Source organism: Podarcis raffonei, chromosome 9 (genome assembly GCF_027172205.1).
Source record: "Podarcis raffonei isolate rPodRaf1 chromosome 9, rPodRaf1.pri, whole genome shotgun sequence".
Lineage (NCBI taxonomy): Eukaryota > Metazoa > Chordata > Lepidosauria > Squamata > Lacertidae > Podarcis > Podarcis raffonei.
Genome location: NC_070610.1, coordinates 1877404 through 1903498, shown reverse-complemented (window position 1 = coordinate 1903498; position 26095 = coordinate 1877404). Strand labels below are relative to the sequence as shown.

The 26095-nt window shown below is 47.3% G+C and overlaps 1 protein-coding gene across 1 annotated transcript in view; it reads left to right on the top strand.

Annotated features, from left to right (window-relative positions):
* The window catches only part of PSTPIP1 (proline-serine-threonine phosphatase interacting protein 1), a 43537-nt gene extending 17442 nt beyond the window's left edge, over positions 1-26095 (top strand). The window contains exons 4-15 of the mRNA XM_053402661.1: positions 7399-7433; positions 8920-9026; positions 11607-11669; positions 15325-15423; positions 16437-16482; positions 16706-16785; positions 17112-17210; positions 17809-17905; positions 18880-18967; positions 20206-20276; positions 22032-22132; positions 24255-26095. Of these exons, the coding sequence (XP_053258636.1) occupies positions 7399-7433; positions 8920-9026; positions 11607-11669; positions 15325-15423; positions 16437-16482; positions 16706-16785; positions 17112-17210; positions 17809-17905; positions 18880-18967; positions 20206-20276; positions 22032-22132; positions 24255-24386 (1018 nt within the window). The 3' untranslated portion in view covers positions 24387-26095. The remainder of the gene's footprint in view (positions 1-7398; positions 7434-8919; positions 9027-11606; positions 11670-15324; positions 15424-16436; positions 16483-16705; positions 16786-17111; positions 17211-17808; positions 17906-18879; positions 18968-20205; positions 20277-22031; positions 22133-24254) is intronic.

Genomic DNA, 26095 nt, shown 5'->3' with positions numbered 1-26095 from the left:
CACCGACCCCTCTCCTTCTCCACGCTTCAGGAAGCTATCCGCAAGCCTTGCGCGCCCGGCGGGAGGTCCCGCCGGGCGCGCGAGGCTTGGGGCGGCAGCCAGCAGCCCGAAGCACAGGGCAGGGTGCAGAGCACTCCCCGTGCTTCGGGCTGCTGGGGGGGAAATAATTTTTTTTTATTCATTTCCCCTCCAAAAACGAGGTGCGTCCTATGGGCCAGTGCGCCTTATAGGGCGAAAAATATGGTACCTCTGATTTTAATTAATAGTGGTTACACAATCAGTGGTTACACAAACAAGGTGCAAAATTTTGATGATTATGTGACTTTTTCACACCAATGTACAGTATTGTCATAGATTTGGGAGGGGGATCGCCTACCTAAACCCTAGAAATTAATAAATGGTAGGATTTGGATCATTTGGGATGTAAAGGGAGAAATAACAGCTGCAGAGGAATTCTTGGGCCAGCCTCTGCCAAACAGCCTGGCCAAGCAGGGGCCATTAAGGAACAATAGAGGGCCATGGAGGCCACTGGTAATGCAAAAAAACTGTCCTCCCTTCTTGCCCTGAGGTGTGAACAGAGACTGGGAGCTTGGAAGGTTGCCAGGGTAACTGGGTGTGAGATGACAGGAAAAGAGTTTTTAGTAGGGTGTTCAGGGAAGAAGAATGGGAGAAGAAAGACTGGGCTCCATCTTTGGGTAGGCTGGCTGCAGGCTGGCTGGCTGGGAGAGATGCCTTGGACTGCAGGGCTTCACTGCTCTGAGGGACAAGCCCCTCTTGAGATGACCCTGCTGTGAGATCTGCACTTCCTCCATGCAGACTGAAGCTGTAAATAGGTGAATAAACCCTATTTCTTAAAGACTCCAAGGGCTTATGGGGGGAAGCTGTATGTATTGCAGTGGACACCCCACTTATGTGCATGGGTCCCCGAAATGCTACCCCTGCATAAGTAGCGAGTCGCTTGTACATTATTATTAGTTAAATGACATATCAAATATTAAATGACATACATGTCAAGCTTACATATCTAGGTAGGCTTGACTAAACAAGAACATTTTGCCAAAAACATCCTCAATCCATCCTCAATTGAGGCATGGTCCCAGTTCAAGGACACATGCCAGCTGGGTAAAAGCCTAGGGATCGGGCCAGTAGAGGAGCGGGTGGTCTGGGGAGCGGGCATGCCCAGCGGAGAGTCCTGAGGGCTACACAGAAAGACCAGGAGGTTCTCCACCGAAGATCCAGGGCCTCCTTTGCTTGTCTTCTGCCCCATTGAAGCAAAGGTGCCTTGGCTCAAACTCACACAGTCAGCACAGTGGTACCTTGGTTTATGAACTTAATCCACTCCGGAACTCTGTTCTTAAACCAAGGCATGCTTTCCCATAGCAGTGGGGGATTCAGTTTACATATGGAACACAATCAACAGGAAGTGAAACATGTTCTTATTCCAAGGCAAAGTTCACAAACCAAAACACCTACTTCCGGGTTTGCAGCGTTCTTAATCCAAGTTGTTCATGAACTAAGCTGTTCTTAAACCAAGGTACCACTGTAGCTTGTAATTACGCTTTGTCACAACATGTGTTCATGAATTCCCATGTGCAAAATCAGAAAAGGTAGCCAAGCCTTTTGGAGTGTCACAACTGTGCTGAAGTCCTTAAGAAATGCAATCAGAATGCATAACCCAGTACATGTTAGAAGTTCTGACTCATGTTAGCAGGAAAAATAGCTATGCTTTGTAGAGACTTCCTGTGTTAGGCTTTATATAGAATCATAGTTGCAGATGGAGGAGCAAAAATGTACTCTTGAGCCAGCTAGTGCATTTCCTGTTTGTTGCAAAGAAATCCTGGGGAGAAATCGATTCAGTTTGCACTCAAAGGTGAAGTTACCAAATACGATTTCTGTTCTCATCCTGAAGCAAAGTTCTTAACCTGAGGTAATATTTCTGGGTTAGCGGAGTCTGTAACCTGAAGCGTCTGTGACCTGAGGTACCACTGTATGTACTTTCTGGAATAAGAGAAGAGCTGAAGCACAAGCCATCCCTTGGAATTAGCAGACCTCTGAAGTCTGCAGTGCAGTTCTCTAGCCAAGGAGTGTGAATGAGAATGAGAAGGATTTTACTTGTACCCGCCCGTCTGACTGGGTTGCCCCAGCCTTTCTGGATGACTTCCAACAAGTATAAAAGCATTATAAATGCATATACTAGGGTGAAGTGTGTATAAAATGCACATATTAGAGAAAATGACATACCAAAATGCATTGTGTTAGGCAAAATTGCATACAAAAAAGTGTATATTAGGAAAAAATTGCGCTAAAATGTTGATGAATTTTCAGGAAGACTCTTTTTTTTATTGCAAACTGGTCTGGAAAACTGAACTTAAATACAGAAAAAAAGAAAGTGAAATTGGCAGATTTGACCAACCCTGGTTGCACATCTGATCCCTGCAATGTCTGGCTTAAGCATTATGCACTTATCCACGGGAAGCCATAACTAAGTGTGCCTGTCCTATTCCCTCTGTTGAGCTTGTGTAATATTCCTGCAGATGAGCATAGAAGGCGGGGTGCTCTCACAACACAAGCTGATTTGAATGCAATGCTAAGCCAAAACATGGAAGCAAAGAATTGTAGTGTCCTACCCCCCCCCCCATGCAATGCAGGAATCACAGCTAATTTGGCTTAATGTGAACATGCAGAGTGTAGAGGTTTCTGGAGATGAGCTTCTGGCTTTTCCTGCTCCAGATTCTTCCTTTCCAGATATTGGTAGAATCTGGTGCTTTTAGCATTTGGCACCTTTTTTCCTTTTGCCCTACAGCAACAGAAAATAGAGCCAAATTCAAAATGCACTTACAGTTGGAAAGGAAGAATCGAGAGTTGCAGGCGCATCTTGAAGCAGAGCCACACCTTCAAAGGAAGAAGGAAGACTCACCCGACAGCATATGACATCAGGCAGGCGATTGACAAGTGGGCATTCTGAAAGGCCTTGAGTTAGCTTTATTGCCATTTTTTTCTGGAGACAAGGCAAAACATTATATACCAGGACTTAATCTTGTTTTTGCTTGTGGCTGATTGTATATAAATTGTGCAACACAGGAGATATTATACACTGAGTTTCAGGGCTGGTGGAACAGTGTTGGGGCTTTGGCTATACAGAAAAGGTGACTTAGCATATTAGACTGGATAGGGAAGATCTAGGAAATCTTTTACTGTTAGCTGGTACCCTTCCATGTCATATCTAACTCAACAGGAGGGACAGGTTCTTCTTCCAGACTCTCACTGTGATCTGCCATAATTCCTAACCAATTTTGGCCTTCAGCTTGATTCTCCGGTGGTTCCCCTTTTATTCTCCTGCTCACTTAGGAGGGACCTCATGGCCCCCTCTCTCGGGCGTCTGCTGCCTGAATCGGCAGGCAAAGCCAGCCCCAGTTTCAGAAAAGCCAGAGTCAGTTCCTGTTAAGAGGATGGGTCTTTAGAGAGAAGTTGATTATATTTCCCTAGGCAACTGGGAAACAAACAGTCCCCAAAGAGTGAGTGACGTTGTTCAACATCTTCAATGTTCACTTCCTGTCTTTCAAATGGGGAGGTTTCGGTATCTATCTTCCCTGCAATTGCACTCTGCAAAAGTATGAAGATTCAGTCTTGCAAGGAGAAATGGCACGGAGAATGCAGAAAGGGCGAGGGTAACAGGGCTCACGGATGTGCTCTAAGACTTCTGCAATCAGTCTGCGGCCTGGGGCATCAAGTCTCCTGTAGCTTCTGCTCTGACTCCAAAACAGATGTCCAGAACGTACAGATCTTTATCATGTTTTTAAAAAGCACCTTCCTCTCCTCTTCACACTTCATGGTTTAGGTAGCTATAGTTCCTTTAACAGCTTAGCATAATCTCACATCTATTTCATTTGCACACATCTACTGCATTAGCACACTCCTATTTGTGCTGCATCACATGTCACATAGAGGAGGGAGAAAGGTTGTTTTCTGCTGCTCCAGAGAAGCGGACACGGAGCAATGGATCCAAACTACAAGAAAGAAGATTCCCCTAAACATTAGGAAGAACTTCCTGACAGTAAGAGCAGTTCGACAGTGGAATTTGCTGCCAAGGAGTGTGGTGGAGTCTCCTTCTTTGGAGGTCTTTAAGCAAAGGCTTGACAACCATATGTCAGGAGTGCTCTGATGGTGTTTCCTGCTTGGCAGGGGGTTGGACTCGATGGCCCTTGTGGTCTCTTCCAACTCTATGATTCTATGATTCTATGATATTCTTGCAAAACCATTACAGATGGAAGAAATTAGGAATGTCATTCATAAAACAAGTACTGAGAAAGTGCTGGGGACAAGATTTCTTTTCTGCAGAATGGTATGAAACTCATCCAGATCTTTTGACCTCTAAGCTTCTCTGTGTTTAACAAAAGGGCTTTGGATTAGGCACTTTGTCTCTTTCAATGTATGGTGCTTATAGTCCTACTAAATCGAAGCCTGGCCAAGACCAACCAACTGTGTAAATTATAGATATTGAAATACAGTGGTACCTCAGGTTACAAACACTTCGGGTTACAAAGTCCGCTAACCCAGAAGTAGTACCTTGGGTTACAAACTTTGCCCCAGGATGAGAACAGAAATTGTGCGGCAGCAGGAGGCCACATTAGCTAAAGCGCGCCTCAGGTTAAGAACGGTTTTGGGTTAAGAATGGACCTCTGGAATGAATTACGTTCGTAACCCAAGGTACCACTGTATTAACCGTGATTTTAGCTAGTAGAGCAGAGCTCAGGCAGTAACGCACAGGGATCAAGTGGGTTTTATGTAGCATAGTCAGGCACTGATCACCTAATACTGGTAACTGATCTGGTGGCCTTAAACAATAACAGAATGGATCCAGCTGCACCTCTTTCCTTAGATGCTGAAAAAGCATTTGACAAAGTATATTAGGAGGTTATGTTTATTACTTTGGAAAAAGGTGGATTTCCTCAAGAATTTATGAAGTTGTCTTGAACTGGATGGATGTGGGGAGGAACAAGCTGGGGAGCCCCCAAGGGAGGAAGGCTCAGAGCCTGGGGGTGAGATGACAATGAGAGGAAGAAGACTGGGAGGAGGAGGAGGTGTCGGAAGCTGAAAATGTCACAGGGCTCAATGAGCAGGGGGAGTCTGGGGCAGAAAGAAGTCCAGGCCGAGGCAGAAGCTGAAACAGGAGAGGAGGGAGGCCACAAAGCAGAGATGAGTCCGGCTGGGGGAAAGGCATGTGACAAACTCCCCAGAACCAGGATGTCGATTTATTATTATTATTTATTAGTAGACTTGGAACATCCATATTGGTATTAATCAAAATATTTAATCATGTTGATAGAATTTCAGGGTATACAATTAATTTGTCAAAATTTAAATTAATGCCAATGGGCATTAATACACTAATTGGCCATTTTGTTGGTGACCAGATGTAACATATCTAGGCATTTTAGTTCCGATAGATATTTCTCAAATGATTAAAATGATTTTGGACCAGATGTTTAAGGAGATTACTAGTGATTTGGAAATATGTGCACTACTTAAATTTAATAGTTGGGATAAGGTTAATACACTGCACTACAGTTCCTAGTGACCCCTCCTTAGCGCCTCTCCCCTCAGAAGCGGTGGGAGACTTTCCTACCTTCCTCTTCCTCTCATGCCCTCTGCCTCCTGGCAACTTTTGCTCAGCAGATAAAGAGCTGCTGGCGCTGCCATTGGTCCAACTTGAAGGCTGTGGCACAGCCAGAGGGGCGGCTGGGCAAGCGAGGAGGCGCTAGGCAGGCGGTGGCGGCGGCAGCCCTCAGCTCCACCTGGAAGTGGTCCAAGGCCCCTTGGTTGGAGAAGCGCTGTCCAGAGGACTTAAGGAGTCTTAAGCAGAAGGTGGAACGATGCCACAAGAGGGCGGCCAAGAAACATCGTCATGGGCTCTATTATGGGCTACCTGTTTTCGTTTGAAGGAAGCCGGAGAAGCGAGGGAAAATTAAGATATAGGAGTTCAATGACCAGTAATTGGCTCGGATTTCTTTTCAGGCACTAAAAAAGGCAGATCCATTATCACAGTTGCTTTTGTAACATTCCAGCACACTGATACGGATCAGAAAATTGCTATGCGCACACACAAATCCCAGTAAAAATGATAAGAAATGGAGCTGTTTGGAGATCACAGTAAGGAAGGTTGGATTGATAAGAAAGGCACATAAAGCTCAAAGGAATCTTTAGCTCACTGCTCCACTAAGCATTTAATTGCTTTCGCCAACTCTTTCTCTTTCTCCCTCTCTATAAATGCTAGTGATTTATACTGAATATAGTTAGCTTTTAGGTTAGGACAGTTAGCAGATAGGTAGAAAATTTGTTCCTGGGGTTATAAGATATTCTGAAATCGATTTCACACATCTTTTCTCTGTGAGTTGGTCTACAGTATCTGTCTGACTTGTGGTTGCTGCGTGTGTAGACATTAAGAGGCTTGATCAGGTTGTGGAATCATGGAATTATAGAGTTGGAAGGGACTCTAGTCCAAGCCCTGCAATGCTGGAATCTCAGCTAAAGGTCTCACAAAAGATATGCCTCTCAGTGGCTAAAGGTAAAGGTAAAGGTAAAGGGACCCCTGACGGATAAGTCCAGTCATGGCCGACTCTGGGGTTGCAGCGCTCATCTTGCTTTACTGGCTTCCGGGTCATGTGGCCAGCATGACTGGCGAACCAGAGCAGCGCACGGAAATGCCGTTTACCTTCCCACCAGAGTGGTACCTATTTATCTACTTGCACTTTGAGGTGCTTTTGAACTGCTAGGTTGGCAGGAGCAGGGACCGAGCAACGGGAGCTCACCCCGTCGCGGGGATTCGAACCACCGACTTTCCGATTGGCAATCCTTAGGCTCAGTGGTTTAGACCACAGTGCCACCCGTGTCATGGCTACTAGCCATGAAAAGGATGTTCTACCTCCACTGCTAGAGACAACCGGCCTCTGAATACCCCATGGAGGCTGGCCAAAGTCACTCTGCCTCCGGCCAGCCCTCATCTGCCCGGCCTTGCAGAACTTGGCAGGGAGGAGGAGAGGGCAAAACTAGAGTTAGCTGGCTCTGCTTGCCCTAGGCTCCGGCGCCACCTTCTGTTGGGGTCCCAGCTTGCTGCCTACCAGTCCCAGAGGGCACCAGCCACCATTGTGAGCTCCAGTTGCTGGGAATCGCAAGCGGGGAGAAAGTGAGTCTGTTGCGCTCAGGTTCTTCGTTGTGTTCCAGAGGCTGCTGGGCTGGATGGGCCTCTGGACTGATCCTGCAGCCAGGCTCCTCCTGTGTTCCTCAGCTGTGATTGTTGTGTTGGCAGTCTGGGTGATGAAGCGAGTGGCTGTGGACTCTTCTGTTTTGTTATTTCTATCTGTAAGAAAAATAACTGCCCTTTTATCTCTTCCTTCTCAGCACTCTGAAAGCTTCATTTGAAATCCTAAAGCAACGTAAGTATAGTAGGAAGCTCCTCTCGCTGCCCTTCTCCACTTGGAGAGTAATTTGTGGAAGGGCAGAACATCCAAGGTTACTCAGGGGAAGAGGCCAGCCAGGCTGCAGATTAACAGAGCAGGTTTTACACATCTCCCACCAGTAAGAAGTTTACTTTCACTGCAGATGGGTGTTTTTATCCCTTTAAGTGCAGCATTAGAGTGTGTTAACTGTTTTATTGCAGCTCATATGCTAATGGATTGTTATGAGTTTGTGGGGGGTCAGTCTGGATGGGGCCCTGGGGGCCCTCCCAAACCTGAGATCCTGTACCTGAGAAAGCAGCAGCTTGCCAAACAGTTCCTTTGTTAAGGTGATGACTTGGGCTGGTTAAAGTCCACAATTTAGCATACCCTAAGAAGTCTCGCTGTGTCTTTCCCCCAGGCCCCTACCTTGGCTGGTAGGTAGAAGAACAATGGACATAATTGTGGGTGGGGACGCAGAGAGGCATGTCTTGCTTTATGCTGAACCTGTGCTGGACTTTGGGGCTCCCCTGGAACCCTAATGAGGAAGTAAGATTTTTCAGGGTGTTAACGCTGCAAGTCCATCCATCCTACGCCCAGGTGGTATATGTGTTTAAACAAAACCATATAGCCTAAAGACACTGCAGTGTCCCTTGACCCTCTTTCTAAGGAATCTGAACCCTGAAAAAGAGCTTGGAATCCCAAAATAAATGCGGAAAATTATTGGCTTGTCAACTGAAAAAGAGACAGAAGGAGAGTACAATAATTAATATTATGGAATCCCTAGAGTCTCTGACCACTTGAAGTGTAACAACACACACACTACAATTCTCTCAGCAGTGAGAAGTTCCGGGGGCAAAGCACTTTCCTAGGCTTGGTTTCTCCTGAAGGAAACTTGTGGGAGGGTCCCTGGTGTGCGTAGTTACAAATACTTGTGCTTCAAGCCAACCTGTTTACTGAACAGCCATCCTGATTCATTTGCGGGGTGATAGGAGGACGATGCCAACTTTTTAATGAGCATTCACCCTGATTTGTCTGTGGGGAGGTTAGAAAGCGCTGTTGAAGGAAATATTATTTCACCCTTTCCTGTATTTCCTCATCACTTTTGTTACTGCAAAAAACCGAATCTGTTTTGGGGAAGTGGGTTTGTTGCGCAAGACCTCTCAATCCGCACTAATTGCCCAACCTGAATTTTCCAAGATGTGATAGTGGCAGGTTGAAAGTGCCCCATCAGGCACTAGTTTTGAAGTGTGTTTGTGCAGCTTGCTTATTTTACTTTACTCACTGGGAATAAAGGATGCTGTCAGTTTGTATGCTGAGCAATGACCAGCAATGCTGAGCAGACACACCAACAGTGAACATCCTCATGCTGGCTAAGGATACTTTCACTGTGACTGTGAAGGAAAGGTCACCTGCAAAGGTGGGATTGCTCAGCTCCTGTGTAGAAGATTCATCCGGACAAACTCTGCATTCTGATTTTCTGCAGAAATTGAAAGTATTGGGAACTCTCACATCCAGCTGGCCATAATGATGAAGGAGGAACTGAAGGGCCTGGAAGAATTCAGAGAAAGGCAGAAGGAGCAGAGGAAAAAGGTGAGGCATAAAATAATGGTCACCCCAGGAGGAGTGAACAGTTGGGTCCCCAACTAGATAGCAAAGGGACAGAGCAGCAGCAAAGACATTTATGTATTATATTATTGATTATGAAGATGTTTATATCACCATCATTAATAATGAAAATGAATGTTAATTACTGTATAAATAATATGAATGGTGATGATAATGACCATAACCCAATTAAAGAAGGTTAGTTGATTAACTCTATGCATTTCAGTTGATTAAGTCTGCATCAAGTGGGAAAAGCACAATAGTTCTAAAGAGAGAGAGAATTTTTCTTTGTTTTCAGGGGATGCATCCAGGCATCACAGGCAGACATGGCCTTTCAAGAAGCCTTCCCCCTTCCCCCTTCCCCCTTCCCCCTTCCCCCTCCCCCCTTCCCCCTTCCCCTTCCCCCCTCCCCCCTTCCCCCTTCCCCCCTTCCCCCCTTCCCCCTTTCCCCCTTCCCCCATCCCCCTTCCCCCTTCCCCCTTCCCCCTTCCCTTCTCTCCAGAGTCGTTAGTCTCAGAGAGCAGAAACTGGAATCAACTCTGGAGCAAGAGAGTTAGCAGCAGCCTGTCTGATGCGCCCAGGCCCAGCTGGGCAGGGTGGCCTTATTTTCCTCCAAGCAAAAGAGACAGGGAGGCTTTTCTTGCCCAGCCAGCATGGCCAGTGGTCAGAGGTGCAACGAGGTTTGAAAGGCCAGGTTCCCTATTCCTGCCTGGGATTCATTCTGAGGACCCAGGATGATAGTGGCAGTGCAGAGAGGAAGGTGCTGGAAGCCCTCTCCTGAGTCACCTTACAGAATCTCAAGTCTGCTTGGGAAATAGGAGAGAATCTCTTTCCCCTCTGGCTGCCCCGTTTTCCACTGTCGTCTCAATTAACTTTAAAATATATGTGAGACTTAAGGGACAGGTGCATAATTGAAAGGGGCAAATGCACTAGAAATCTCATTTGTTCCTCTTGCTCATCTATTTTATACACACCTGTGTATTATTTAAAAGGCTAAATCAGCCCAGGCAATGTAGAAATATACTTTTTAAACAAAACCAGAACCCTGCAGGGCCTGATGCACCTAAAATTGTTGCAGCTCAATGCCAGTGAAATCAGTTTGTCTCTTGTGCTTTCAGTCAGACTGAGAGCCAAACTTCACATGACAGGCACTGCTGTGATTCTTGGAAGGGCAGATCCACCCCATACATTTGAAGATGTTCAGCGTTTACATTTAAAGCATGTGACTTCACCCAAAGAATCCTGGGAACTGTAGTTTAAGGATGCTGGGAATTGTAGCTCTTTCTTCCAAATGAAAAAGCTGAAGGAGGCTGTAATCAGAAGTAGAGAAAACAGGCAGAACAACTTGGTCTTGTTTCCCTTTGGTTGCTTACATTCCTCTCTAAGCTGCTTTTCTCATTCAGAAGGAAGAGATCTGGTGGGGAAATTTGGGGGGAACTACAGGGAGGGAAATGGTTAAACAGTCCCCTCTCCCAACACTCCGTGCCTTCCAATTCCAGCTTTCCTTGGCTATTTTTCATTTTAAAAGAAAACTTTAGGGAGAAGAAAGAAAGAAAGAAAGAAAGAAAGAAAGAAAGAAAGAAAGAAAGAAAGAAACTGTCCATCGTGTGCACTTTGACCTTCCATGAAGCCTAACTTGCCTCAGATATTGAGGGGCTTCTTTTCAAAGACATGCTGCCATTTCTCCACTTTGTGAATTCTGACCCAGGTCCCTCCAGGCTGCAGATCAGAGTACGAAGGGACTTAACTTCGCCCAATAACTTAGGGACAGCATCCCTGTAAATGGTTCTCTGATGTTTGAGAGACATTAATATATTGGATGTGATTGACAGACAGGCTGTATCCTAACTCTCCGCTTTTCCTGAATGGAGGTGATAAGTGCCGCTGGGTTTAACTGTGGAGAAGGGCTTTCTGAGGATGTTGCCCTATTGGCCCTACTGACAAATAGACAGCCAGAGCAGAAGGAGAAGCGCTGTGTCAGTCAGATCCCCAAAGGGAGACAAGGCACCTTCAAGGCTTCCTCCCAAATGTTTACTTTTTATGCTTTGGTTTTTTACTTGTTTGGTGGTGGGTCGGGCGCTGCCTGCTTTTTTTTGCCTGTGTTCTGTTTTGAGGTGTGCACAGGGGTTTTGTCTGTTCGAGGTGGTGTTCCAAGGTTCACCAGTCGTCTGGAATTGTGTGAATGCAGCAAGATTGCATCTGATGTGTCTTTAACTTGCACTATTTCAGCTCTGCACGGTTGAAGGCAGGCTTGTTGAAATCACACAAATTTAATCCAAGCAAGGCAGAGAGCTTAAAATTGGGTTGCCCAGTTTCAAAAAGGGAAAATCCAAAGGTTTTTTTTTATGGGAGGGGGCAGACAAAGTTGTTAAGCTATTTTTAAGGAAATTTGTCAAAATATAGACCTCCAACATGGGTTGCATACGTCTGGATTTTCCCGGACATTTCAGCAATTTCTGCCCCGAATCCCAGTTCTATCCAGGAAATTCCAGGTGTAGGGCAGCCCCAGCTTAAAAGCTCTTTTGCTGGGGGACAAGAGTTGTAAATCTTCTGTGTTTCCTGCAGTATGAAAGTACAATGGAGCGAGTGCACAAGAACAAGCTCTCAATGTACAAGAAGACCATGGAGGTAAGAAATGAGCTTAAAGAGCGCACGTATTTCACCACAGCCTATATAATTGCTTTAATCAGGCTGAGGATGAGGCCCCTTACAATGGAGCTCACCTAGGCATGAGTGACTGAAGTCCCTTCTTGCCGGTGGGTCTCCTCTGAGGGAGAGAGTTGCCCTCCAAACATGGGATTGTGGGATTCCCAGAGGCACTTGGTTGGCCACCATGGGATAGAGGCCCTTGGCAGTGGCAGACTTTAAAATTCCAGTGGTGCCCTGAGTGAGCCCAAAATTTGGCAACCCTGCCTCCCTCCCTCCATTCTGCTCATTGCACCGCATTATAGCTGCGGTGCCCTGTTGATGCCCCGTGCAGAGACACCGGCCACCCTGTCCAGAATCCACCTTTGACCTTGGTATGATCCATTGAGGTGCGTAGATTTTTAGGATGCTACTCAGAGTAGACCCATTGAAGTTAATAGACAGGACTAACTTAGGTTCTTCTCTGAGTAGCACTTGGGCCACATTCACCCTATGCATTCAAAGCACTATTATACCCCTTTAAAGGGGTCTAGCTCCTTGCAAAGAATTATGGGAGCTGTAGTTTGTTCAGTGTGCAGAAGAGGGATTGACTGTTAGACTGCACTGTGAATGATAGCTCTGTGAGGCCACGAGGGCTCTCCCTACAACTCTTAGTCTCTTAACAAACTACACTTCTTATAATCCTTTTGGGGAAGCCGGGGGCACAGGAAGGGGGGTGTGGCGGGGGCGGACCCCCCCGGGTGTTTTCACTGAGGGGGGGTGACATTTGGCAGTCACGGGCAGGCGGTGCACCGAATGTCTGCCATTGGCGACTCGCTCCGCCCCCGGCCGCTGGGCGCACCCCAGTGGCTACCCCGCGCCTGGGAGGGCACCCTTTGCGCCCCACCCCCCTCAGGAGTGCACCCGCCCTGGGCAGCGCGGGCATATGCTCTGCCGCTGGGGAAGCCATGACTCTAAAGCGGTATCACAGTGAATCCTACATTCGTAGGGATTCCCAAGGGTCATCTAGTCCAACCCCCGCAGTGCAGGCTTTAAATGCAATGCATTTTAATGTCCCTAGGAATTAATGAGCCCAAGTTCGTCAGTGAGTCCATTCCGAGTAGGACTAGCCTAGGACACTATCCTAAGAAGGGCCTTCAGCTTCTGGGGATTCCCTGCTGTCGTGCCGCCAGCTCCCTCCCTCCCTCCCTCCCTCGCCTCCAATCTCATTTAAAGGTAAAGGTAAAGGTACCCCTGCCCATACGGGCCAGTCGTATCCGACTCTAGGGTTGTGCGCCCATCTCACTTAAGAGGCCGGGGGCCAGCGCTGTCCGGAGACACTTCCGGGTCACGTGGCCAGCGTGACGAAGCTGCTCTGGCGAGCCTGCACCAGCACCGCACACGGAAACGCCGTTTACCTTCCTGCTAGAAAGCGGTCCCTATTTATTTATTTATTTATTTAAAAAAATATTTATTGAAATTTTCAAAAAATAAAGAAAAAACAAAAAAACAATTAAAAACACATAAAATTTACATTTCTTACTATCAATAACCAATTTCCTTGACTTCCCCACACCTCCCCTTCTTGTATTCCAGTTCCAATTTTTAGCTCAGCAAGTTCTTGTCCCCAAACTTTACCTTATTTTCTTTAATTCATTTTAGTTAACCAATTTTAACTTATAAACCTCAATCTTTATACATCAGTACTTATTCTTAAAAATCTTTTTCTAAGGTCGACCCCAATTCCCTTCCACGAATTCCCCATTTTTATGTTAGTGGCAAAACAAAATTGAATGAAACAGAATATAATTGTACACCCAAAGCCCCACCCCCCCTTTCCCGGTTTCGAACCCCAACAAAAGTCCATCAGTCCATCTGCTGTCAGCCTGGCGACCTCACGTCCGAGGCTCTTAATTCTCTCTCAATTCCTCTCTGCCGGTTTTTTTGATAGTCCTTTATATTGAACACCAAATCTCGAAGAAGCTCTGTCCCAATAAGGTCCATGTTCCAGCCAGGCCTCCATATTTAAAAGTGGAGCCAAAATCTTGTTTCTTGCTTCTCTTAAGTCCAAATGTCCCAAAAGCTCCAGTTTCCACTTTAGCCAGGTTTGTATTCCATAGGTCTTCAGATCTCCACATAAGGAGATCTCTCCATTCTCCATTCTTCAATTCAAACCAGATTTTCATCATCCTGATCTTATTTTCCTTTGTATCCATCTTAACCGGCCTCTGGCTCTCCTCAATCATCTGTGGCATTATAGCTCCTCCTTCCTTTTCCTTCAAATCATCATGTTTCTCTTTCATCACATTCTCAAATTTCTCAGATTTCTTTTCTTGTTCAGCTGCAGAAATTTTTAGTTCAACTGCAAAACTTTTTTGTTCAGCTGCAAAGACTTGAGTCAAGTCCCTCCCAGGCTCAGTAACTTTATTTACTGTTCCATTCAATATTGTAACATTTGTAGCCAAAACATCACTCTGTTCCTGCAACTTTCCCAAGAGAAAAAAAGTCCTCTCCAGTTCAGCCAGTGTTTTTCCACTTACAGCCATTTTTGTAATGTCCTCTAGAGGGATTCTGGTTTCTTAGTATCTTCCAGTTCCAACCCAAAAGTCAAGTTAGCCTTTTCTTCTTTATTTTTAACAATTTGTTACCAAATTGTAACAAATATAACCAGCAAAGACAACAGAAACAAAGTTCTCCTTTCCCCCCAACTTTGACAGCTAGTTTGACAGCTGTCAAAGTCTTCTATGTCTCTTCCGCAGGCTCTCTCACCGATCGCTCCCGGGTCCTGGGGGAGGGGTGACAATTCCGCTCTCAATATTAGCTCTTATCCTCCAGCACAATCACTTATATTGCCAAAACGTGGAGTTAATTGCTTTTATCCACAAAAGAGAAAGGTGTTCTCTCAACCTTAGTTATAAAATCCTTGCTTTAAGATGTTTACAAGGTGGGTAGGCGGACTTCCTCTTTGCACCTTACCTGGTCGTACCTAATTCCAAAAAAAAAAAAATTCTCTTTTTAAGTCCAATTTCCGTATTACTCACGGGTTGTTACTTTTAGTCCAAATGTTCTGAGAAAGAAGTCAGCGCTCTCCGTCCATGGCATGCGGCTTCACTCAGTAGGGGAAGCAGTCGACTCACAGCACCACACCGCTCTCCGTCCCCCGTTCCGGAGCCTTTAAAAAGGCTCCTTCGCGGGTCGGGGGGGCGCAAATGGTGCCCGCCGAGTCACCAGGTCCACAGGCTTCAGCGCCTGTGGTTTCTGAGGGTCCCCGCGTCGCCGCCGCGGCAGGACCCGGCCCCTACTAAGCCGATTCCCTCCGGAGCTCGGAGGGAATCCGCCATTAGGCGATGGCGCTAACCCGGAAGTCGAAAGCGGTCCCTATTTATCTACTTGCACTTGGGGGTGCTTTCGAACTGCTAGGTGGGCAGGAGCTGGGACCGAACGACGGGAGCTCACCCCGCTGCGGGGATTCGAACCGCCGACCATGCGATCGGCAAGTCCTAGGCGCTGAGGTTTTACCCACAGCGCCACCCACGTCCCACCCAATCTCATTTACTTATTTTTTATTCATTTTATTTATTAAATTTATACTGCCCTATACCCATTGATCTCAAGGTGGTTCACAACACATCGACGGTATTTATATCTTTGCCTGCAGTCAAAGAAGTCTTATGAGCAGAAGTGCAAAGACACCGATGAGGCTGAACAGACCTTGGAGAGGATAAGTGCCGTGGGCAACCCAAAGCAAACAGAAAAGGTATCCTAGAATCTCAGTGGTCTTTCAAGGGAGCAGCTGGGTGTTGGGCCTCCAGCAAACACCCGCTTCTCGCTGTGGTGATCTCCCTAGTTCCCTGGTTCCTGGGTTGTCCCATTTGACTCAGCTGATGAAAAACTAGGGTGTCATTTCTCCCTTAGCTAGAGGTGGAGGAGAAATTTGGGTTGGCCTGTATTTTAATGCAAACTGAAACACAGCTATCCTTCAAAATTCACAGTTCCCAAGGATTGCTTTGTTAGAAACTTGTGTGCATGGTCAACAGGAAAATGACCCATTTGTATTTATCTGGTGCCCTTTTATTGAATTCGCTAACACAAAAAGAATAATAAGTCTGTTCCTGTTCAGTGCAGATTGGGTTGGCTCTTTTAGTCAGTTGGCTTGCATGCTAAAGATGGTATATTTATTCCTTGTATGGGCTGGTTTTTGATAGTGTTGTATATTGTGCTAATGGGAAGAATTTTGGTAACTACCGAGGGGGCTGGGTGGGGTTTGGAGGTGATTTGAGCTGTACTCTGATATATGTACTCTGTATATGTTGTATATTGTTATAGATTTGGGGGGGAGCCTCCAAACCCTAGAAATTAATAAATGGCAGGATTTGGATTATTTGGGATGTGACGGGAGAAATGCCAGCTGCAGAGGAATTCCTGGGCCAGCCTTGGCCAAATGGGCAGGGATGTCCAGCAACCTCGATGGAGGAGTCAGTGGCTGGGAGCCGGGGGGGGGGGGGGCTCTGCTCTGGCTCCACAGTTGGAGGCAGAAATGCTTCTGAATACTAGTTTCTGGAAAGCACAGGTGGAGAGCGGATTGCTCTTGTGCTTGAGTCCTGCTTGTGGGTTTTCCGTCTGGGTATTTGGTTGGACATTGTGAGAACAGGACTAGAGAGGCCATTTTGGCTCTTCTTGTGTTGGCAAGGGTATCCAGTATTTACAATAATTAGCATCCCTTCTCTTTCTTCTGCAGAGCCATGACAGTCTTCTCTTTTTATATTTCAGAGTCAGACCAAAGCAAGGCAGTGCAAAGAGGCAGCAAATGAAGCAGGTATTGTTTTAAATATCCAGAAAACCCACAGTAGGTCACATGTGCCCCACACTGCTGGGGCAGGCACAGGTCCTGGCAACCCAGCCATCCAGGAGGGTCTTCCTGTTCTTTTAAGTCCTGGGTATTTTGTCCTGGAGGATTCCTAATCATGGGATGGGGCTACACAAAGAGAGACTTGTACCTCATTGGTGAACACCTCTCATTTGTTTTTCTGCTGCTGCAGAAAGAGTGTACAAGCAGAACATAGAATTGCTGGATCAGGCCCGGACTGCCTGGGAGCAGGAGCATATCAGCACTTGCGAGGTAAGAGGTTTGCATTTGGAAAGCACTTTGTATCCACGGCTCAATATGAGCCACAGTTTTCGTGGTCCACTGACGCCTATGCATTCTCCGTGTTGACATGTGGGACTTCTGCATGCCATGTTGGAATGGGGTCAGGTCCAGGTTTTGCAAAGCCCTTCCGTGAGTCTGCACCACTTTGCTGCAGCAGGTCCCGGGGGCCCCTAGCCGTGGCTCCCCTCCTGAGTGTGGCCCCTTGCCAAATGCCCAAGCTGCCACCTTTGGACGGCGGCCCTGTCGCAGAACACCATGGACCCAACGGAACCCCCCTTTGTCCTTCATGGATACAGGCCTTCCAGCTCCAGGAATGCGACCGAATCACCATTCTCCGGAATTCCCTGTGGGTCCATTGCAACCAGCTCTCCCTGCAGTGCGTGAAGGACGATGAGGTAAGGGAAATGCACGCCAGCGGTGGTGTAGTGGTTAGAAGGCCAGGGAGGCCAGGGTTGGAATCCTGCCCCCCTTTGCCATGAAGCTCTCCCCTGGAAGCTCTCCTCTTGGGCCAGCTCTCAGCTTGACCTACCTTCCTGGGTTGTTGCTGTGAGGATCCAGTGGGGGGGGGGAGGGCTATCTACCACCACCTTGAGCTCCTTGGAGGGAAGAAGGTGGGATAGAAAGGAAATAAATAAAACTAAAGTGGAAGGGAATCCCAGAAACTCAGAAGAGATCCAAGGGATTCCTAGTAACCATTAAACAACAAAATGGCCCAGAGCATTGAGGAAGAGCGCAACACTTTCAACCGCAACTTAACTCCTAAAAAACATGTTTTTGTTCTATTTATTTATGAAGCATCTGAAGGTGCTCAGTAGCCTCATCTGAATTAAGGCTGCAACAGGCTCTGCCCACAGTCTTAGAATCTTAGCCTCAGAAAAACCCATTTTCAAGGAAGGAACTAAGATGACTGGTGTCAAAAGAAGCAAAAGTTTTTGGTTCATAAAATGTGCTGATCAGGAGCCAACCCATGTCTTCCCTTTCTCGCTCTCCCAGCTGTATGAAGAGGTCCGCGTGAGCCTGGAGAACTGCAACATAGACTCGGATATGAATCACTTCGTTCAGAATAAGATGACTGGGATGGAGCCACCAGGTAACCCAGCTGAGGGAACTTTTTTATTTAGCGTTTTTGGTTGTCTGATTGTCACCTCTGAACTCCAGAAAGGAGGGGTGGGAATAAGGGCGACTGGAAGGCCCTTCCCAGGCAGCTAGTCCAGCCCCCGGCTGCTGCTGCTGCTGCTGCTGCAGGAGACCTTCTGCAGCAGCAGCAGCATTGCTTGTGGGTGGTGACCATCCAGCCTCTGCTTATAAGCACCCGTGGCACCTGGCTCTCATCCCCTTGCGACCAAATGAAGATGCCCGGGGGCTAGAATGGCTCCTGTCGCCTCCACCACCTGGAGGGGCCTCCCTGGGGTCCTTGGATCTAGACTGCTTTCACACACCAGTACCACAACCCGTAAAATTATATCCATTATATTTTATCCACACGATCGGAATGAATTTCAGAAACCAAAAAGTTGTATTCTGGGGGTGGCAACTAGGCATTCTGTTTTGGCAACTGTAACCTTGGTTTAAGGAGCCATTTGACACCAAGCTTATAGATCTGAATTTCTAACACTGTTTATGAGCTTCTAAGAAAGGAGAGTCCACCATCTTCCCTAAGCAGCCTGTTCCACTCTTGAATGGCCCACACTGCCAGGAAGTTCACATACTTAGCTGAGATCCCTTTTTGTGGAATTGTTTTGTTTGGATTCCACATTCTGCTGCAGCAGGAATGGGGAACTTCCTATCTGGCCCTTGGGGCTTTTCCGCCCCCCCCCCCGACCCCCTCGTGCCCTCTTCAAAGGGGAATGTCCAGAAGATCCTTTGCTTCCCATTCCACTCCCAAGCCATCACCAGTAGCATTCCCCTGCCAGACCATTAGAAACCTGCCGTTCTTAAAATATTGTGAAAGGTTTTAAATGTGAGCTTTAGAGGAGATAATGACCATGCGGTAGTGGGGGGGGGGAATGGTACAAGGATGCTGAGCTGGTTTTTCCCATGCCTTCCACCCCTTCTCCAATGCAGCTGCCATTGGCTACGAAAACTACTACGACCGAGTCCTGACGGCTAAAACCTGCAGCAGCCCCATCCCGACATGTGGGATGATGAAGAGGTAACACAGGCCCATTGGGCAACTTGAATATGGGGGACTCTCCCAAGAGACTTTGGGGAAGCTTTCTCAGCACAGGTGTAGAGCCATCTGTTTTTTGGGGGGTGTTTTGGGGAATATGCAGTTACCAGGCTCCCCTCTGTGAGTTAGGACATCTCTGCTATCTTTAAAAAATAAAATAAAATTGAATAACAAAATAATCGACACACAGAGCTTTTGTTAAAGTCAAAAGAAAAATAAAAATTCAGGAGGGAATAAAACAGATATGATTATTATATTATTAAAATTGGGTACGAAAACACAGCAATTTAAGAGACAGAGAAGCTGCCAAATAAAATCATATTTCTTTTGTAAATCACCTTGAGGTCCTTCTGCAATCAAAGAGTCTATAAATTATATTAAATAAATAAGAAAGGGAAGGAGTTGGGAAGGAGTTTGCCACCCACGCGACTGCGTTGCCATATATGTAATAAATAACCTCAAAACAGACGTGAGACCAGAGGGATCAGCATCCCCCTCCCCCGGCTGCAGGGAAAGTTGCAGCTCAGTTCCTCTGAAATACCAATGAACACAACTCTCTTGAAGCAGTGATCTCGGGTGTCGCATGAACTGTCTCTCCAGGCCTGAGCGATGACACTGCCATCTTGATGGCTGGCCATGGGCTTTCCTTCTGACTCTGGGCCCAATCCACCCAGCAGGAAAGGGCAAGGGGACTGACTTTTGCCACTGATTGCACACTTGCGGAGGTCAGGTGTCCAGGCAGCAAGGGGGAGGCGGGGGCAAGAGTTAGCCTGTGGGACTCATTGCCCCTTCAAGCACTGCATTCTGGCTTCGAGAAGCGTTGATGTATTTCATGGAGGATGGGGCTGCCCATTGATACTAACCAGGACGGCAACATGGAGCCACCATGTTCAGGGGCAGTCTACCCCTGCACAGCAGTTGCAGCAGTACAGGAGAGGCCTGTTGCCCTTTTGTCCTGCTTCCCAGAGGCACCTGGTGAAGCAGGCAGGCCTTGGGTCTGATCTAGCAGGGCTCCTCTCAGGTTCCTAAGAGGGGGGCATGGCCAGGAGGCTATGGAAGTCCTCAGTGGGGGCCCTGATGGGGTCTGGGCGCTGGCAGGGGCCCACTGAGGGTGACCCTCAACGCTGGCCATGAGCGCAGGAGCCATGATAAATAAGAAAGCAGGGGGCTGACAATGCCTCTTGCTCTGAAGCTCATCCTGGGTTCTTATGGCTCCACAGATTCTCTGGATTGCTCCACGGAAACAATCGAAACACCTCCGACAGTATTGTTCCCACAGCTCCACCAGCTGGTATGTTTGGTCAACTGATGTTCTTTTTAGGAAGCGAGCCCACATTTTAAAAGGGCCATTGGCACCTTCTCAGGATTAAACACAAATCCACCCCCTTCACTCTTTTGGGCATTGCTGTGTTAATCTGTTTAAAGGGACTCAAAGCTTGCAACAGATGGGTGTTTTTCCCCATTCCCCCAAGAGCACTTGATGGAGAAAGGGGGGCCCAGCAGGGGAAGGGAGGGGCTGCTGTTTGCCTCCCGTCAGGCTCTGCTTGCCTCTGTGTAAGATGGGGGGGGGCAGGGGAGAGGGAGAGGAACAGTGGCGCCAGGCGATCTGTTTTTGCCCGAGCAATCAAGGCCATAAGCAAAAGCCCCTTCCAGAGCTCTGTGCAGGCCCCATCATCAGCTGGTGGCTGGGGCTTGGGCGCTTTGTGCACAGAGCTATGCAGTCCCTGGAAACCAGCTGATTATTGCCCCTGGCAAAACCTGGCGCCCCTTTGCAGCTGTGCCTGCAAAGGCCCTTGGGTCCCCCTGGTGGGACGGTGGGCGTGACTTGGCCAAAACATGCTTGTGGGCCACAGGGTGCTGCTATTGCAGCAATGCTGTCAGGACTCTGTCTTGCAAAGGAAGTGAAACCTCAGGTCATACCAGCCCTGGAAGAAGCAGGAGCAGGCAGAAGGAGCCCGGAGAAACAAAGATTACCTGAGTTTGGGTCTGGCACAGAAGAGGCGTTGTGCAAAGCTGCCTGCCTGCCTCCTCCTGCTGCTCAGTGCAGTGTGATGATGATGACGACGATAAACTGTGTATTTAGTTAGTTCATAAGATTCATACACCACTTGAATGTAAAAGAAACCCCTCAAAGTTAACATGCATATTAAGATTACCTCAACTTTCTAAGCATGTGTGGCCTTGTCTAAGCAAGAATATTTTTATCCGGTGCCAAAATGAATGAGTCCAGAGAAGGCACCTGCTTGATTTCAATAGGCAGGGAGTTCCAAAGATGAGGTGCTGCCACACTTAGGGCCTTCCCTTCCCAGTTGCTGCCGCTCAGGCATCCTTGAAGCCCTCCATGCTCTGAGACCAAAGAGCACCTCCCCCAATATCAGCTGGTGCAAATATTGATATTGATGGAATGCCCTCCCTGCGGATGTGCGTCTCTCTCACCCATGTCTGGAGGAATTTTAAAACACTTCTGTTCACACAGACTTTTGATAGCTGAAATACAGTTATTGGCGACTGTGAAAAAAGTAGCTGTGAGATGCAATTGCTTTTGTTTTACACTTTTTGTATAGTGTTTGTTGCCTTTTGGGAGGATAGAAATCAATGATCTCTAATAGTTATCCACCCCAGAGAATTAATCTGATTTGGTGTTGCTAGTTTGTTCTGTATAATTTTATGATATTTTAATGATTTTATTGTATACTGCCATGGTAGTCTTTTAATGAGCTGGTGGTTAATAAATACTCATAATAAACAATAAAATCCCTTTAAAAAAATGATCCCATTCTTTGAGGTTTCAAAACAGCACCGGTACTTGAAAACAATTGCTGAGGCCAAAATATTTTCTTTGTGCTATGAATGCATCATGGAATTAATGTGGTTACTAAGGCTAAATCTAGATAGACGGGTTCAATTGCACCTGCTGAGCTGCCACCTTGGAATGCCTCAGTACATTCCTGGGAGTTGCCTGTATAGAGAACAGATTCTCTCCCTTTCTGAGCACTTGCACAGGATCCTTCACCTCTCCAAGCAGTTAACCCCTTTGTTCCCACAGCTGAGAAAGCAGATGGTGTTTATGCAGCAATTCACGTAGCCCAAGAAGAAGAGTTTTCTACATCTGAGGACTACAGAGTCCTCTATGATTACACAGCCCAGGTAAGCATCAAATCCCCCCAGGTGCATAGAGCAGGGGTCAGCAAATTTACTGCACCTCGGGACAGTGTCTCCAGCGCTGATCGCGCTACGGGCCAGAGGGCTGGAGGGTGGGGGAGCACGTGCCCATATGCGTGGGCACACGCTCTTTCCGGTGCACTTCCGGGTTGGAGGAGCACCGAAAATAGCTTGTGCGCATGCGCAAGCATTATTTCCGGTGCTCCTCCAACCCAGAAGTGGGCCGGATAAATGAGTCCCTCAGGCCTGATCCTTCCCTTAGTTTGGGGACCCCTGGCATAGAATCTGCTTAAACAAAATCAATATCAATCTGAACACAAACTCCAGGAGGTAAATGTGGTTTTATTTTTATTGGCTGATTGATTGAATGAATTGCCTTTAAGTGGAGGCCATGCACAGCTGACGTGCTCCCTTGCAGGCCGCTTTCGTGATCCCAAAAACAAGGATGAAAATCTTTAAACACAAAGCCACAAAGCAGTTCTAGTTAAACTATCCCAAGAAATGGGAGCTGCAGAGAGAGCTCTTCCTCTGATCTCTCTGCATGCAGTAGTAGTAGTAGTAATTTTATTATTTATACCCTGCTTATCTGGCTGGGTTTCCCCAGCCACTCTGGGCGGCTTACAGCACATAAAAAATTGTAAAACATTAGACATTAACAATTTCCTGATACAGGGTTGCCTTTATATGCCTTCTAAAAGTCAGATAGCTGTTTATCTCCTTGATATCTGATGGGAGGGCGTTCCACAGGGCGGGCGCCACTACCGAGAAGGCCCTCTGCCTGGTTCCCTGTAGCTTTGCTTCTCGCAATGAGGGAACCGCCAGAAGGCCCTCGGCGCTGGACCTCAGTGTCCGGGCAGAATGATGGGGGTGGAGACGCTCCTTCAGGTATACTGAACCGAGGGCGTTTAGGGCTTTCAAGGTCAGCACCAACACTTTGAATTGTGCTCAGAAACGTACTGGGAGCTAGTGTAGGCCTTGAAGAAAAATCAGTGACAGGAGCCATCAGCTGAAGCCCAGGAGCACAGCAGAACTACCTCGAGGTCCCTTACTCCACACTCCAAGGCAAAGAGCCGGCGGGTGGGATTTCCTAAAGCCCCACTGCTATCAGAGCTGGTTCCTGGGCAAAGTGACAAGCCCCTGGCCTCACAGGGTGGCTGGGAGCAGGGCTGTTGGGCCCTGCTGCTGCTGCTGTTCTCCACAATGCTGCAGATGGTCTTCATGTTGGGAAGTTGAATGGCAGCTCCATCAGCTGCTAGAGCTCCAGGTAAGGAAACGCTTTGTGGGCGTCAAAGTCACAAGTCAGCAATGAGCTCCGTCTGGGCGCCTGGTACCCAGAGCAGCTTTGGCTGCTGTGTATGTTCACAATTTGATTTGGGTCATGGTAACCAGGTTATAGAGTTTAGCATACATTAACGAAAAGGAAGGCCATCACCTGATTAAAGAAATGTGTTGATCTATCAACTAAGTTATAATTAATTGGTCAGTCAGTCACTTAATTTTGCTTAAGGTTGTGCTTGTTACTAAAATTAACATTCTTCAAAAGGGGGAAGAGGCTGGAGGGGCTCCTTGGCCCTTTATGGTATGCAGGGCCGGGGGGGGCACTTCAAGGCCACAGGCTGATTGTGGCCCTCCAGGTCTCTTTACCTGGCCCTCCAAACTCTTCCCAGGCAACACTCCACTTCCCTGCCACTAGCTCTGCTTCAAACCTGGAATGTTTTTGCCTGGCATGAATGTGTCCTTGATATCCGATAACCTCCCTTGCTTGTCTGGAGTGTGTGTATGTGTGTCTGTGTGTGTGTGCAGAAGCCTGTCTAATGTGCAAAGGAAAACTTTAGTCTTGTTACTCCACCCACTTTTGCCTCTGGCTGAGCAAGGTTGCCCACCCATCAGAGCACCTGTAGCAGCACCTGGGTGGGACTGGGCAGCTCCACTCCCAACTATAGGTGTGGGGAAAGCAAAATGCTGTCTCCACCTGAACAACAAGGGAGTCAGGCAGAAGGGATCTGGCCTAGCCTTCTACCTGGGATGGTGATGGAGAAGCCTGGGACCTTCCAGCTGCTGCTGGAGCAAACCTCTCTTCAGTCCTCCATTTGTTCTCTTTTTCTAGAATGAGGATGAACTGGATATCCAAGCAGGTGATGTCATCTCCATCATCGAAGTAGGCAATGATGGCTGGTGGACTGCAGAACAGAACGGAAAGCAAGGATTTGTGCCTGGGTCTTATCTGGAAAAACTTTGATGAGAGGAGCAACCTGGAGTGTTTGGGTTTTCCCTTCTCCAACCCCCCTCCAGATATGCCTTTTAATAATCTTTGTGAATGTCATTAAATGAAGAGCTTTGGGTCTACACTTAAATTTAACAGAGATTGCTGCCTAGTGTCCCATGCTGCTAAAAACAAAACAGCACAACTACAAGATACACCCCTATCTATTTTAGCAGGCTTTGGTAACTTGCAGTCTTCCTGCTGTTGCTGAACTGCAACTCTTTGTCATCCCTGACCACTGGTTGGGTGTGATGGGAGCTGGGAGCGGCGCAGGTTAGCAACCCCAGGTTTATGATTTCTAAGATGATGGCCTCATAAGGGATCCACAGAGGACCTCTCTAAAAGACCCTTTTGTTGCAACGCAGCCCAACTGGGCAGCAAAGCAGCCATTTCAAGTGCCACTCTGGAGGGATGTCTTGGTGCTGGTGTCGTTCCTCTTCTCTCCAGCGGACGGAACCCAAAGCACATAGATCAAACCAGCCCTTTCCTGGCTCTGCAGTTGCCCCCTGGAAATGAAGGTGGGGGAGCTGTCATTGGAGCTGCACTCAGCAATCATTCAAATTCTCAGCTGCCTGGGATCAAAAGCTCCTTTGGAGGGGGATGAAATGCACTTGCAGTTGTTCCACTGGGGTGCCAACACTGGTTTCTGCCGCAGCTTGAGTTTAGGGTACCAGCAGTGAGAATTTGAATACAGTGGTACCTCGGTTTTTGAATGTAATCCATTCTGGAAGACCGTTCAAGTTCTGAAACGTTTGAAAACCGAAAACTCAACAGCTGACAGCTAGGCCTCAGGATCTTGCACTCAGCGGAAGCCGTGTGGCATGTTGACTTTCCGAAGCATCTACTTCCGGGTTTATGGCATTCGAAAACCAAAATGTTAGTCAACGGAGATGTTCGAAAGCCAAGGTACCACTGTACAAGTGGCAAGCAGCAAGTGGAAGGCCTGAGAAATACTCCCATGACCTGTTCCAGGGACCCCTCTTGCAATGACACGCCAGACCGTTTCTTTCATTAGATAGAAAGAAACCCATCCTGTAAATTCTTTCAACTTGCAGATTCCTGCAGGTGTCCTAAGGCTACTGACGTACTCATCTCCCAATGGAAGCCAACTATGTATGCGCACCCTGAAGTCTCATGCCCTCCACAAATTTGCTCACAGGTCGGAGACTGAGCAAGGGCCTTTTTGAGCCCCTTCTGAGCCATCCACACCAAACTATGCCAGCATTTATTTGCCGCCCAGTTGCACCGCATGCAGGAGCTACACGAGGAGAGAGCGCAGAAACAAGTCACCTGGGAACTCAGTCCAGCTTTGCTCTGGAGGCACAGTTTGCTTGCTTTGGGAGGGAGGCGAGAGAGCATCTCCTGTGCTTTGGGGTTGACTCTAAAGGTATAGAAAGGAAGCAGGTGCCTTTAATAAATGAAAAAGGAAGGAGGCAAGAATGGTCTTGTAACCTGACAGGGTTGTGTGAGATGGCAAGTGATGTGAATACTGAGAGTAATTTAATATATGTTTTAAACAAAAAGAGTCAATGAATTTTCCGTGTTTCACTGATGAAAGTTATGTTACAAGTAAAACATTAACGATGTTATATTTTTAAAAATGTAGTCTAAAGTATTTAATTGCAGACATATCATTTAACAGCATATCCAAAAGTTTTAAAATAATAAAAAATAGATTGCAATGA